A 14,962-nucleotide genomic window follows, 5' to 3' on the forward strand; every position below is an offset into this window, starting at 1 on the left:
ACTTGTCATCTGTTAAGTGCACTTCCCCTAGTATAATTTCCTTGTGCAGCGTTTAAAGAAAAACAAACAGGACAAAATGAGGACATACCACCCTGGAAATACATTTTTTTAGACGATACAAATTGTGGCACAGCAGTGTTACTTTTCATTTGTGCATTTTTGTACTCATACCAAAAAAAGCAAATGACAAAATAGCATAATTATTGTTGCAAATGTGGGGGTCATTACTGGAAAAAAGTAATAAATTACTTTTACTTTCCTTCAAAGTATTTAATTACTGTACTAATTACTCTCAAAAATTAATTACACAATTATCTACACTATTAAATTAATTACACTACTTGTAACAATACATTTGTTTTAGACCTTAAATTACTAAGCTTACAGAAGTATTTTAAATAATGATAGATACAATGGTGTATAAGTAAATCCTTACTTTACACCACTATAGAAAAAGTAATGTGCAATAACACATTACTTTGTAAGATGTTGTCCCTAACACTGTTTATTACAGTATTTTGCATGATTTTACCTCCACTTTATTACGCCTAACTTAGTCATGTATAATGCAGAAATGTGGCTTTATTATTCACGTCAATTCCAGGCAACTGTAAGCTGCACGAGAAATCTATCGATCTTGCAATGCCTTGGTTGCCAATAGAAGCAGCTAAAAGCCACAGATTACTTTATGCCCTTTTAAGGCTGAAAGAGGATTAATATTCTTGTTGTGATTGCTTTTGCTTTGTGTCCAAATGTTCACTACTAAGACCTCCTGTTTCATCAGTTATTAAAAAAATAATACAAAAGTTTAGTTTACATAATTTTTTAACAAAATACTACACAGCTACAGCCTAATACCATATTTGATTTGCTGGTTTTCCTAAAGACATACATGCAGAAAAACATCAGTTTAATACTAGTGCATTACATAATGAATTTATAACATTCAAGGCTGTTACATAACAAAAATGTTGTGCTCTGCAGCCGTTTAAGTGTTATAAATCAGTTAAAGAGCATAACCTTCCATAAGGATCTAAAAATCCCTTCACCAAAGGCCATTGCCTGTACCCTGCCATTTCATCAGTGTTTCATTGCTAGCTGGCCTTTTGGAATCGTTGAAGATACAGTTTTTATACGGATACAAGTTCACCATTGCCACTCCCTTTAGCGTTCTCCTCTTCTGCCATGTGTCTGAAGCCACTGAGGCCCACGCTTCATTACATGGAAAAATGTCCTTTCTTCCTTTTCATGCTTGTCTAATAATGTCGAGCTGTGGAGGCTTGGCTGTTCAAAAAAGAAACCCTTCTGCAGTTGATAATATTGGCTATATGCTACCATGCTCCAGGCACACTGAATCTGCATGCTGTAAACACTGTGCTCCAATAATAAAACAGCGCCCAAACCGCACCCAAAGCAGGGTGTCCTATAATTTGTCATATTGGCCCTACAATGGTTATTGAGGCATGTGGTTTTTGAGGACATATTGCGTAAGTGTAGCATTGCCCTGTCACAGTTTCCTGGCTTGTGTAGGTATTTCCCAAGATGAGGTCAGGATTCCTCTGGGTCTCTGGCATAATTAGATTGAGGAACGCCTTGTCTTTACATAAGTTAATCCATTCTCCACACAAACATGCACTAAAAAAGAGCTTTAAAACAGCATACAGCCAACACAACCTGTTCTCTGGGCAGACCCTATGATGTTCCTGAAATAAACCATACTAAATCATGCATTACAAAGACAGACCTTTGTATGTACACAGAGGAAAACAGAGTCACTTAAAGGCATAGAAAAGGGGTCAGTTTGAGGGTTCCTTAACATGTCTGCAAATTATATTTCCATGACGTCTTAAAGACTTTTCCATCACAAAAAATGCACCATAAACAAATATTTGCCAGTATCTATGTACAAATGTAACTGTTATTGCTAAAAGGTTGTTTTGAATGGACTCCGCTACCATCTGAAACGTATTGAATCAGGAGATTTTTTTTTTTCTTCCAAAGGTGCCTGTATCAACTGGTAGCTAACATTGACTTGATTTTTCCCCTGCAACAAAACACTTCCAACCAGTCAATTCCAATTGCATGGAAACTGCATGACGGGTCATTTTCCATAACTTCTGGGCCTGGGAAACACAATATTGAAATTCCATGATTTATCCATGATTGCTGGAACCATATAGTTTGCAACAGAAAAACGCCTGTGCTGTGGTAGTCCAGAATAGAGCAGCTATTGATAGGATACACTTGTTTTAAATGTGGCTTGTCAAAAAGATTAACCTCTGGCAAACACTGACATCAGTCCTGCTGTATTTTGGGAAGGGATGGAGATATTCTTACTAGGTGTCAATCCTTTCTATTTAACACATCACCACCCAATCTCATTTGCAGCGGGTGATTTAAAAAAACAAACAAACGTGCATGTCCTGCAAATAGCCCGGGTATTTTTTCCCCGCCAAAGGACACATGTTGTAAGGATGAGGTAAGCTTAGCTGGTTATTTCTCAGGTACAGTTTAAACAGGCAACATAAAGCTGTCATGGGTTAACCTAACCTGTTCTCCTGACTGAAAGTAGTTACATAACAAGCCACTCAGCTAAGCAAGATGTTCTTTGTGTGTAATAACAATGCTGTCACTGTAGTGGTATTGCCATTCATAAGAACTGTAAACATACATCAAATAAAAAAAAAAAATGTAAAAATGTAATTTCATTTGACAAAAACGGACCATCTTTCTACCACGTAACATGAAGGTCACAATCGCTCTAATACGTTTATCTGTCACACCAGCACATGTGATCATGCAGTTGGCCTAATTTCAATGTTTCACAACACAAACATAAAACCATCTCTAGGGCAATCACTGTTGAAATACAACGGCATATTCAGGGCTGTGGCATGAAAAACAAACTTTGTGACCACTAATCTAAAGCTCTGCTATTGTCAAACACTGACTGAGGAATGTAGAAACCAAACAGAAACTATTACAAATGGTCTTAGTGAATCTTACTGAAACAGGAAGCACTGGAGAAATATTTGCGTGTTAGGGCAGCTGCAAAATACCAATCTGAAACAGCAATGGGATCTGCTTCTGACGTAGAAGTACTAGCCAAACAGGACTGCAGAGATACATTCTTTAACTATAAATAAAGAGTTTACTGATGCGGTTAAATAAATAAAACAACAATGAGGACAGAGTAAATCATGGCTAAATAAAAACAAATACAGGAAACAAAAATATGAACTATTTGACAAACTAACAGTGCAAGAATAAACACAGTATATCATAAATTATTTTTGGACCGCTAGTACAAAACACAAACTAACTTCTGTGAGTGGTTTCCAATTAAGATCTGTGGACTAAACTCCTTGTGCGCTTCCAATAAAATAATTATTTTAAGTTGCATCACACAGTGCCTTCTTTTCAGTCTACCAGGTGGTGAAGAGGAAGAGAGAAATTCCCTAACAAAACCTCAATCCTATTGAAAGTGAAGGCATTCTCACTTCCCCCTTTGAAAATATGTAACTCACTGATTTTTATCCAAGGTCTTGATAAAAGGTCTCTTACCTTTCTGTGAGCTTTTAGGGTCTTTGAGCTCTTTCTGTGCCTCTTCGATTTTATCTGCAAAACAAGGGCAGATACCATTTTCAGCAGAGCAAACAGCACTGTACAGATGCAAGGAGACGCATACTCCACACCAAAGGCAATGCAGAATGTAACTAATGATACTGGGGATGCTTCCCACACGGCTGCAGCAGGATGAAGGTCTTTCTAATGAAAAACAGATATTCTTCCATGGCAGAGGGAGTGCACCAGAGCATTATGGAAACTACCATAATCATAAACAGGGCATTGCACAGTGTTTGTATGTGCATGTGCATGTGCGCACACACGCACACCTACAGGAGTACCACTGTGTAAAAATGTATGACGAATATGAGGTTTAAGTGCACAAACAAGTAAATATAGGTGGGTTCATTCTCATTATTACTAAGCAAGTGCTTACCCGCAGATCTATTTACATATTCAAATGCTGCTTACACCCGCCGGGGGAGACAAATTTATTCCATTCAGGCCTTTTATATACGTCACAATCATCATCACCTACAATCCAGCAGGTGAAGAACCTGTTTCAGTATGCACCATATGGATGTGTGGGAGGCGACACATGAGCACCGACTGTGTATTATTGTAATCAATTTTAATTATATAAGCAGGTTTAATGTGGCCTGCATGGGGTGTTCGCAGTGTAACAGAGGGAGAGGGCTGAGTAAACCCTCTGTTTTCCCGCTCCCGCAGGGCAGCTTCCACAGGCTGGACGTGGGAGGAGGCAAGAGGGCACGTGCACACCTTGAGAGTGTGTAAACGAGCGTGCACACACACACACACACACACACACACACACATATAAGCACATGGAAACACACATAGTTACTAGAGAAGCATAGCAAAGCTGTAGCATGTTTTTGCCCTCACTGACCATGGAAACTTGATGGAAAAATAAACCAATTTCTGTGCCCTGCACATTACACCAGCATGCAGAAAGAGGCCTCAAGCACCCATGGTAACAATTTTGTCCTAGATTGCACAAATGCAAATTGAGGGTGAAAGAGGATGTTCTTCTGTGGTTTCCAAAATCACAGCACGATGCCGGGAATACTCTGAGAAGGGGGGTGGGGTATGTGTGTATGTGCGTGGGAGGGGGCACAATCAGGCCACGGACGAGGTCAGTGGATTATGTCATCGTGAGTGTGTGTTACTGTTGTCACACCCTGCTCCATCTCTCTCGCTCTCTTATCCCAGGCACACGCCACAGATTACATAATGCGTCCCCACCCCTGCACGGCCGTGGAGCAAAACAAAGGCACCCTGCCAGCAGAAACACAGCAACCGAGGCACATGGGGAGAGGGCAGAGTGTGTTTGTTTCTGTATGTGAGCATGCATGTGCAAGAAAGGTAGCCAGAGAGGGAGAGAGTCCCTCTTTGTCTGTGCGTATCATTTAGCATCAAATCATCTCGAGCATGGAGTGTGCGTTTGCATATGAATGACCATGTGAACTGAGCGCGCCCTCTGACAGAGGAACGGGGCAGGCTGTGTTTTCCTGGCACAGACACCGTTTTGATATGTGTCCAAAAGAAGAGGATCAGTAACCTTTTTAGAGAGGATGCATCTGAACCCTCATCGCGCCTCAGATTAATATTTACCGTGTTGTACGGCTCAACCCCACAGCTTCCTCAAGCAAAAGTTGATGTTATTGCAACCCAATTTGAGATAATAAATGCTTATTTTAGTGGTTAGGAGATTTGGAGATAGATTTTCACTGGTATATGCTTTATTGTTTGCACAGCTTGATACATATGTCTTGTATTAGACCACACTGGCAAACCTAAGCGTAAGTGATTACTGCCCAACAAAAATCTTATTAGTGGTTGTGTATGGTAGGAGACCGGGGTATAAGTTATTATATATCAGATTGCAGCTATTACATAATAAACCACAAACAGGACCCCCTCATGCTGAATGACAACCATTAAGTCAGGAATGCTACGCCCACATCTGAATGCGCTACGAGCTCTCAACCATGGAAAAGAACAGGAAACACCGGGAATCAACAGGCCAACTGGCTGGAAAGGGGAAGACGAGGCAGCATTCCCTCCATCCCTCGCCTTAGAGAGCACCAAAAATATTCTGTCAGCGTGCCGGAGTTATTAAGACAGCAGGGAATGATTATAGGGCTGTTCATGTTTCCTTCATTACGGCTGGTGGGGTTGCTGTTGTTATTACTGCACCGCTGTTATGAAAGGACACGGGCCAGCGTTTAGAAGGGGGTCTGAGGTGGCCGGGACAACAGCTGCATATTTCACCGCTGGGCTCAAAGACACTGGGTCACATGTAGGAAGTGATACACCAGCAAATTTCTTCCTATTTTTTGTTCGTATGCAAAATTTGTTCTTTTGTTAGTGATCCATCAACATTTTCTCATTAACGCTTTTCTTTTTCTATAAGGTAAAATTTGGTGGTCAAGAGCACTCTTACTAGGATTGATAAAACTGAAGAACATAAAAAAATCCATTAAATTAATATGAATGTATAATCACATTTTGATTATTTTATGTTTTAGAGCAATTATGAGGATTCGAGTTTGGCAAAATAACAGGAAAAAAAACCTACAGACTACAACAGGTATTAAAAATATATATACGCATACATTTATTTAGTGTTTAGTGTTTATAAAAAGAAACTGTGTTTTTGTCGGTGTCGTGGCTGCAGAAACTGTCCTGTCCTCCTGCAGTTGTCACCTTGGAGCACTCGGCATGGGTAGAGTGTTTTTTGGTTTGCATTTTAATATTGAACCGTTTTCATTTTATTTCAACAGCCTTTTTTTTTTTTCCATTGTTGGCCTTTAGACTTTGTTTAACACCAGTAACACTCTGGAAAAATCACATTTGCTTTTTTTTTTCAAGTTCATTTAACAGAAATTCAGTTTACTTTAGTTAAGCTCAGTTCAGACCTTTACTGACTTGGCTCTGCACAAACCGCACAATCACAATCAACTCTGATTTCAGCTGCTGAACTTTGTTTTCGTCCCACAGCCTTGTTTGGAGGGATCTCCAAGTCTTGGGCGGAGTATTGGCATGTTACCTTATGCTAATAACAAACGCTCAGACACACACCTCCAGTTTACGTACAGGTGGGATTCATCATTCGGGACTCCTGGGTAAGAGCAGATTTGGATGGTAAACAACATTTGGTGCATCTGGAGTTGACTTTTTTTTTACTCTTAAGAGAAAAATAAGAGAAAATATAAGACAAATTCAGGAGAATGTTGCTGCATCTGGTCCACGGAGCGCGCCATCTCAGATGCGTGTAATTGTCCTGTACTCAGGGGAAAACAAAAAAAGGAATGCAAATAAATGTTGCATGTTGCCCATGATGAAAACCAGAGGACATTGTGGAATATCTCCATGACCGTGGAATTCAAGGACGGAGAGAGAAAACACTGATTGAGGGCACTAAACTCATGAGGCCCTGCTTAAACTGCTGCCAAAAACTCTGCTGTTTACAAGTGTGGTCTTAAACAAAACAGAGAAAATCCCCAGTTCATAGAATGCTTGAACATTTTAAGGGTACTGTACATATTGCAGACAGGTCCTTTGAAAACCCACACTGTAATTCTCTTTGCCAGAGTTAGAGCTATTTCCAACCAGTAAGTGACACAAAAATGACCGAGGCTCAATAAAAGCACACAGAACCCTTCGCCTTAGGGGCTCGGTATGCTGACACAGGCTGTATTGTAAGCAAATGAAGATTCTGACTGGCTCCCAGAAATAATTCAATAATTTGATACACTATGAATCAATACACTCAATCAATACGCCCTACTAATGTAACAAACATGTGGAAGACACTCCATCGATACACTTAACCAAACTGCAACACAAATGGATCTGCATCTGATAACCATTACATGCAGTGTTTACCATAAACAGCAGGCCAGTTAAAAAAGAGAGATGGTGTTCATCATAAATGTCTGGATTTGCTTAGAAAATCCTCCGCTGTCTGCCAGACAGGTGTGTTGGGCATGGGGCTGTCCCAAATGAGAGCGAGCGCTTCAGTGAAGACAGAGCAGCTGCAGAGGGGTGGCTGCATTTCCTTCCTAATCTTTCATTCCTTTCACTTCCTGACTTGTAACCCCGACCCCCCCCGAGTCTTCCCATCTCCAAACAACTTTCTCTTCTAATGCAGTATTGTTTGACAAGAGTCCTCCAAATATGGGGCTTTGGACAGACAAAGCCAAAGGTAGGGCGGTGAAATGCAAACCGAGGCCGATCTAAGCCCTCCGTCTCGAGGTGGCCGACTCATGTCATCTTTGATCTTTGCAACGTGATACCCAAGGATATGCAAGGATCAGGTTGGGAGGGGCTGGTGTGGGTGGGGTGCATGTCAATTAGGCAGGGATATGTGGGCAGGGAGTCAGTCTTCTCGTAGCTGCTGTCATGACAACCAGGAATCTTTAATATGCCCCCCTGCAGCCTCCAACAACGCCCCCCCCCTCCAAATCCACCGTGCTCCCTGTCTCTACGCTTTCTTGGATGAGTGGGAAATGTGATTACTAGTCCCCTAAGGCCCAAAGTGGCGTCATCACAGGGAAAATGTGCATGCTTTTGAGTTCCAAAACACACCTGATGTGAATTTACGACCCACCGGCTCTGACTAGGGATTGCTCCGTAGGTGGGGAAACCCATCCAAACTCCATTAAGGTGTTTGACAGACAATAATCATGCAAGACATGGCCATAATAGCTGTAGATCCAAACACATTCTAATGAGTGGAGCACCAGCGCCTCGCCTCTGGAAATCGGACCTAATATAGCCAATTTCCTGCATGGAACCAGGCCCCTGACTGCATAATGAATAACGATATTACACTATGAAGAACTGGGAACATCAGCCCACATGGAGCGGCATCACATCTGCATAGCGCTGGCACTGGGTTCTCCCTGAGAGAGGCAGTGCCCCCCTCTGCCTGCTGGCCGTCTCTGTCAGATAAGTCCCAGGCTCCGCACACCCACCTCTCCTCACTGCCAGCCTGTAACACATTCATATTTTGCTCAACAGCCTGCCCTGCTGGGCCTCACTATGCCAAATGGCGCCCATCAGCGGCATAGTGGCAGCTTTTCATGGCAGTGCACAGAGTCCATATGCATGGCATTCATGTGTTTCAGATGGCTCTGATGGCTTGGCTTCAGAATGGTGCTGCTTTTCCCTCGAGCATCAAAGATATGTGTTAGGGAAAAGCACTAGTTGTTTTGCAAAAACAGCATCTGCGAGGTTGTGGTGTGATCACTATGCATGACACTATGCCAGTACACCAACAACAAGCTATAACAATGCCAGTGAACCACAGTCTGTGGGCAGATGGTCGTCTACAGCCAATAATAAGTCAAATGTCAGTAATAAGTCATATTACAGTGGGACACTGAGAGGATCCCCTTCTTGGTGCAACTCTAGTTACTTTGTCACACCATGTTTAATGTACCCACATATTGTATTATGACAAATAGCATTGTAGGTGGTGAAAGGTTAAAGTCATTTGCCTGATAGTGTGTAGCAGGCTCTTAAACACTGAGCTGTGATAGATCGTGTTGAGATAAAACAGAAACAGACACACACACACACACACACACACACTAAAGATAGGAACAGTAGGTGATTGGGTTTGATGTGTGGATGATATCAGGTTGATGTCTGGGGACAGAAGGATGGGTGCACTGCCAGCTGGATGATGGCTGTACTGTGCAGCATAGCAAGGCCATAGCTGGGTTTCATCAGGCTGAGGAGAGGAGAGGAGAGGAAAGGAGAGGTGAGGAGAGGAGTGGTGAGGAGAGGACAGGAGAGGAGAGGAGAGGAGAGATGCCTCAGCAGGCTGGAGATGAGATAGGAGTCGGCAGCTGCCCCCCTCTTCCCTGTCACTGTGCGGGAGGGAGATGGAGATTATGTAACTTGAGCACCTCCACCAGCCTGCTGCACACACCCGCTTGTGTACAAACATACACACAGACACACACACACACACACACACTCACGCAGCCTGATGCATATATAGAACAGTCACACAGAGAAACATTATCCACCTCAACAAAACAGACACACACGCTGGACACATCCTGTAATGCAGTGGTGTAGCTGAAAACCCTGCATGGCTCTTACTATCAGTGTTTTTGCTTTGCCTGCTCTGATCAGAGAAGGAGAAATAGACCAAAAGGCTGTCAGGTTGCCAGGGGCCCATCCGGTTTCTGTAAGTTACAGGAAAAAGGCAGTTTACAGCCAAATACTAGGCACTGTTATGTAACACTTTCGATAAACAGCTCATTTATTGTTTCATATATGGACCGGATTGGATTTTTGTAATCACAGATTTAAAAGCAACAGGCTTCATTTTTTTTTCTCAGTGGCTTTCCATTACTTTTCCAGGACTTCTCCATAAATTTTAGCACAATTTACCAAACCATAAAGCATTTTTTAGAGCTGCTACTGAAGAAACATTTTAACAGTATATGTTGTGAAAATTGGTCCATGTTTGAAATGTACTGTGTATGAGCCTCTCTAGAATGACTCATTACGAGACATAGCCTACAGCCTGATGAGATTCCTCATTTTTTAATTTCACAATCTGCAATCTGCATCTGTGGTTTGACCAAAAATGTTGATTGTATTTAGTCCACAGAGGTAAAACAGGCTATTTTCAACTTTCTTCACCAGACTGAGACAAAACAATGCACAAACACACACAGTAGAAATTGTAAAGTGCTACAACAATGGTTCCACCTCTCTGCTATTTCATTAAATTCATTAAGATGTGATTCTGATTTAGTCCAATTTCTACGACCGTTCCAACACCTTTATAAAATGATTATTTTCCATAACGTTCACAGGAACTGGGAAATGTAGTTCCAGATTTACTGACTTTTCCAGGTTTTTCATGACTGTATGAAGCCTGATCTTGCTTTCCTAGTAAACGGCATTCCCCTTAACATCACTCAGTGAACAAAATACGAAATAAGAATATTGCGATTAACCTGTTACACAAAGACAAATCCTGCTGCAATAATCCCGACAAGCTGTAACATGAATATTGCACAATTCCTGCCATACTGAGGAAAGACTGCTGATGTTATCCGGGCTTTCTTCCTGCGGTCTGTGAATGAGCTGTTGCGTTTTTGCAGCCCTCAGCAGCTGACCCATGCAATAAGTGGCCATAAGAGCTACTGTCTGTGTTTGACACATGGTTTATCTTTGCGGACACACCCGTACAAAGAGACTCCCAGTGGTCTTCCAAGAGATGACCCAATCAGAATGGAGAGTCGAGACAAAAACACACACAGAAACACACACAGCCGCACGCACAAAAGGGCAAGTGTTACAGGAAGTGTGCTCTCCCTTGCGGCTCACGGTCAGAGGATGACACAGTCAGTCAGGGCTGATCCATGGGAGCGGAGGAATCCCCTGCTACAGTGAGAGTGTCCCATTACCCTGCAGTCTATCATCATCAGTCGGCCCAGAAAGGAGCGCAAAGTGACTTCCCTCCCTCTCTCTCCTTCCACACATTAGCCAGCCTGGGCACTGGAGTGGCTCGCTCTTTATCAAATCTAATATACACAGAGGGACAGAGATAGAGGGAGAGACTGGCAGATAAAAAGGCAGAGGCAGAGGGAGGGAGAAAGGAAGACAGAAATACAGAGACGGGAGAGTTCTGGCTTCTTGTGGAATTAAAGAAACAGCTCATCCAAAATGACCAAAAAAGATATTTTCTCACTTACCCATAGCGCCATCTCTCCCTCCAGATACATATTTTGGGCCAAAGGCCACTGGCAAACTGTATGTATCCATCCCCAACGAGTACAAATTCAGTATGAATAGATACAGTTTGCCGGTGTTCTTGGCTGGAAATAGTGCCCGGCAAAAAAATTCTTCACCCCCGAGGGTTATGGATTTCGCCGGGTATCCGTGTCATTGTTTCTGGAAAGAACTGTTCCTGTTGAGTTTTTCACATTAATTTTTGACGGTCTGCGCTCCAAAAAAAGAATGCCCATCCAGCCCCATTGTATTAGAGAGAAGGGAGATGGAGAAAGTCATGGCAGCCTGGAAACCTTGCCAAATTAGGAACAAAAGGATTCCAGCACCACTTGCAAAAACTCAGAAGAACACACTTCATTGTGAAAACCCACACATTTAGGCAGATAGCCTTCATCAGGGAATGACTGGTTGTAATACTGGTAACTTCCCGATAAAGGCTATCTGCAGAAACGTGCTGGTTTTAACAACGAGGTGTGCTCTTCTGAAGTCCTTCTACATTAACTTTCTAAGATCACACAGTAACTATATGGATGGACAGACTGCACTAAGGGGTAAATGGGACAAATTTTTTTCTTCTTTTTTTTTTTTGCATTTCGGGTGAACTGTTCCTTTAAACAGGAAAGGGTTCGGGGTTCCCAATTGCTTGGCGCAGCATAAACAAAGCAGTGAAGCAAGTCCTGCTCTCTCTGCAGCCTGGGGATCGGCTTCTGACTACTAAGCATCCCACTACTGGGGGGAGGCAAGGTAAAAAGAGGGAGCTGGAGACGAGGTGAGGCAGCGGTTTGAGTGAGGCGGTCTAGCTGTTGCCCTCCATTGGGAAAGACTGGGGGGGGGGGATTGTTTGTGTGGGGTATGAAGCAGCATGCAGAATGATAATGATGCTGCCAGGGCAGGTGTGAGTAAAAACACGGAGCCTTAACCACAGCTTCGGGCAGGCACCATTTAATAATGTATGGCTAAAAAGGGGGGAAGAGTGTGTGTGTAGATGGTGTACGGGGAGTGGCAGACTTTTGAATGCAAATCATCACACACACACACACACACACACACAACTCGAACAGTGCAGCACAGGCATTCAGATGCTACCTGTCCCGGTTCCGACACTAATTAGCAGACACGCGTTACGAGGCGCAGTCACTGCTTCGAGCGCCGCATCGCGAATCGTGACGACCCTGCAAACACCCAGCCCACAAATATATATATTAAATATTGATCACACTCACTCCCCTGCACACACACACACACACACACACACACACACACACACACACAGACAGTGGTTTGGTGCGGTATCTGTACAGTACTGCTGCCCCCGCAGGAAACTGTAGGTGGAAGAAGCAGCAGACTGGAGGCCACTGATTGTTGGGACTGCGTGGGCACCCTTGTGAAAAACTGATATAACGAGAAATCCAATGGGTGGGTAGGAGTGTGTGTGCGTGTGAATGTGTGCGTAAGGGGACTTAATGGTGCAGGCGGAGATGAATGTGAATGTGAATATTACCTCGTCCATCTTTTTTAGACCGTGCACATTTAACCTCACAAAAACTCCGGCCTGCACCAAAATAGACAAAGAGGAGCCAGAGCTCCAGCACAATGCGGACACTCGCGGTGCCAAGAAACGCTAAATAATCATTTCCTTCCCTTGCTGTCACAAATCATGCAGGGTGCGAAGACTGTAAAGGCTGTTTTAGCCTTTAGCAAAATAAATCACAAGTTGTATTACGCTGTCAGCATTTAAAAAAGCCAACAAAAAGTAAGAGGGCAATCAGGTATTCACTGTTATAAAGTCATTGTGAAATACAGGGAGCAACAACAATATAAAACAACAGCAACAGCAAAAAATACTTGAGTAACTTAAAGGAAAAAACTCTTCACTTTTGATTTTTGTCACTTTTTGAGCCTAATTGTTTCGGATAAGACGTGAAACAGTCATTGAAATGCCTGGGCTGTACACAAACACCCACATCTTTCTTTGCGGAGGGTGAAAAACTGGAAGTAAAACAAGCTGCACGTCAAACTCCATCCAGTCAGCGTCTCAAGTTCCCCCTGGGTTCTAAAGGCTGTGACACAGAACTAACAGCGAGCCGGCGGTTCCACTTAACTGAGCCCAGTGAGTGACGGCCAGCGTGTCGTCAAACGACGCAGGGGCCTACCGGGGCAGGAAGCACGTTTCATTAGCTCCAGTGTGAAAACAAACTTTGCACACACAAGCTCTGTGCATCGGCCAAGGAGGAGAGGAAGAGTGGCCGGGGCGAGGGTTGTCGCACCCCGCTCAGACACAAATAAAACCTTCATGTGTTGCTTAATCATGTTAATTAATTAAAAACACTTTGCCCGAGGTTTTTCTTGCCTTTGTGCACAAAAGCTAAGAGCTTCATCAATACAGCCATTAGCCACGGCAATTAAAATAGAGGAGTCTGCCACTCACACTGGAGAACACGGGGCTGCCTAAGTACTTATTAAATTTAACAGAAGTCAAAATCAAACTTCAGCCCAGGTTAAATCCCGGAGTTAAATATCAGTCGTCTGCTGCAGCTTTGCTACAGAGCAGCCTTGTTCCCCACAGAGCCTGTCAAATCAAAACTGAAAGCGGTACTGCCTGCCGTTAAAGGAACTGTACTTACAACAACACGGAAAAAACACATTCAAAAAAAAAAAAAAAACACACGTCAGCGTGGCTCCCTCGGCCCCCCGACGGTCCCACTGTCCGCTTCTTGTTGTCTGCCTTGTTGCCGTAGCGCCAAGGTTGAGTGACAGCCCGCTGACTGCTTCCTGTCGGTTCAGCTCTCGTCAAACATGTTCCTGTGGACTGTGGCACTTAGCAGCAGTCAAACCTCCACAGCCCTGCCTCTGCCCCCCCACCCCCCCCACCCCTCCACCTCCCTACCCCATCCAATCCAACCCACATGGCTGTACAGGCCGGCCCCTCTCCCTTACACAGGCCTGAGGGAAACACTTGACAGCAAAGAGTTCCCACTAAACTGGAGCTGCATGCTGTGTACACACAACCCCGACCTCACACTGACCTCTGCCACGCTGCTGTCCCCTCAAACACTGAGCTTTTCCTCGCAGCCTGACAACACGCAGTCAAACAGGAAGTTACATGTGTGTGCTGTATGTGATTCACAACAGTCTGTGCAGGACAAAATGTTCGCCTCTTACCCCTGACTTTGCGGATCTTTCATCGCGGGACAAACAACTCAGCGACTCCTTTTGTTCGCAGCAGAAAAACAACTGCACACTCCTGTGTCAACACAAGCCGTCACAAGTCTGCGTTTCCGGCCTATCAGCTGGCTCTGCAGCGGCCGGGGCGTTGCCAGCGGTTTCCTCAGAATAATGTGACGAGGAGGGGAATTCCTGTAAGGCCCAGGAAGAGAGGAGGGGGGGGGGGGTGAAGGCGGGGGGGAGGGAGGGCCTGCCCAAACAGAGCAGGGAGGGTGACGTCACTGAAACCGGCTTTGGCACTCTCCAGGGGATCCTTCTCTCTCTCTCTCTCTCTCTCTCTCTCTCTCTCTCTCTCTCTTTCTTTCTCTCTATGCCTCTCTCAGTGTCTCTCTCCCATCCCTCTGAACTTCCAGGGGGGGGGCAGATGGGGGAGGAAACGAAT

The 14,962-nt window shown here is 43.9% G+C and overlaps 1 protein-coding gene across 3 annotated transcripts in view; it reads right to left on the reverse strand.

Moving 5' to 3' along the window:
• The window catches only part of hivep1 (HIVEP zinc finger 1), a 47,933-nt gene that overhangs the window by 10,615 nt on the left and 22,356 nt on the right, over nt 1-14,962 (reverse strand). For all 3 annotated transcript variants that reach the window (XM_030062890.1, XM_030062891.1, XM_030062892.1), the window contains exon 3: nt 3,565-3,618. In XM_030062890.1, the coding sequence (XP_029918750.1) occupies nt 3,565-3,618 (54 nt within the window). The remainder of the gene's footprint in view (nt 1-3,564; nt 3,619-14,962) is intronic.

Source organism: Myripristis murdjan, chromosome 11 (assembly GCF_902150065.1).
Source record: "Myripristis murdjan chromosome 11, fMyrMur1.1, whole genome shotgun sequence".
Taxonomy (NCBI): Eukaryota; Metazoa; Chordata; class Actinopteri; order Holocentriformes; family Holocentridae; genus Myripristis; species Myripristis murdjan.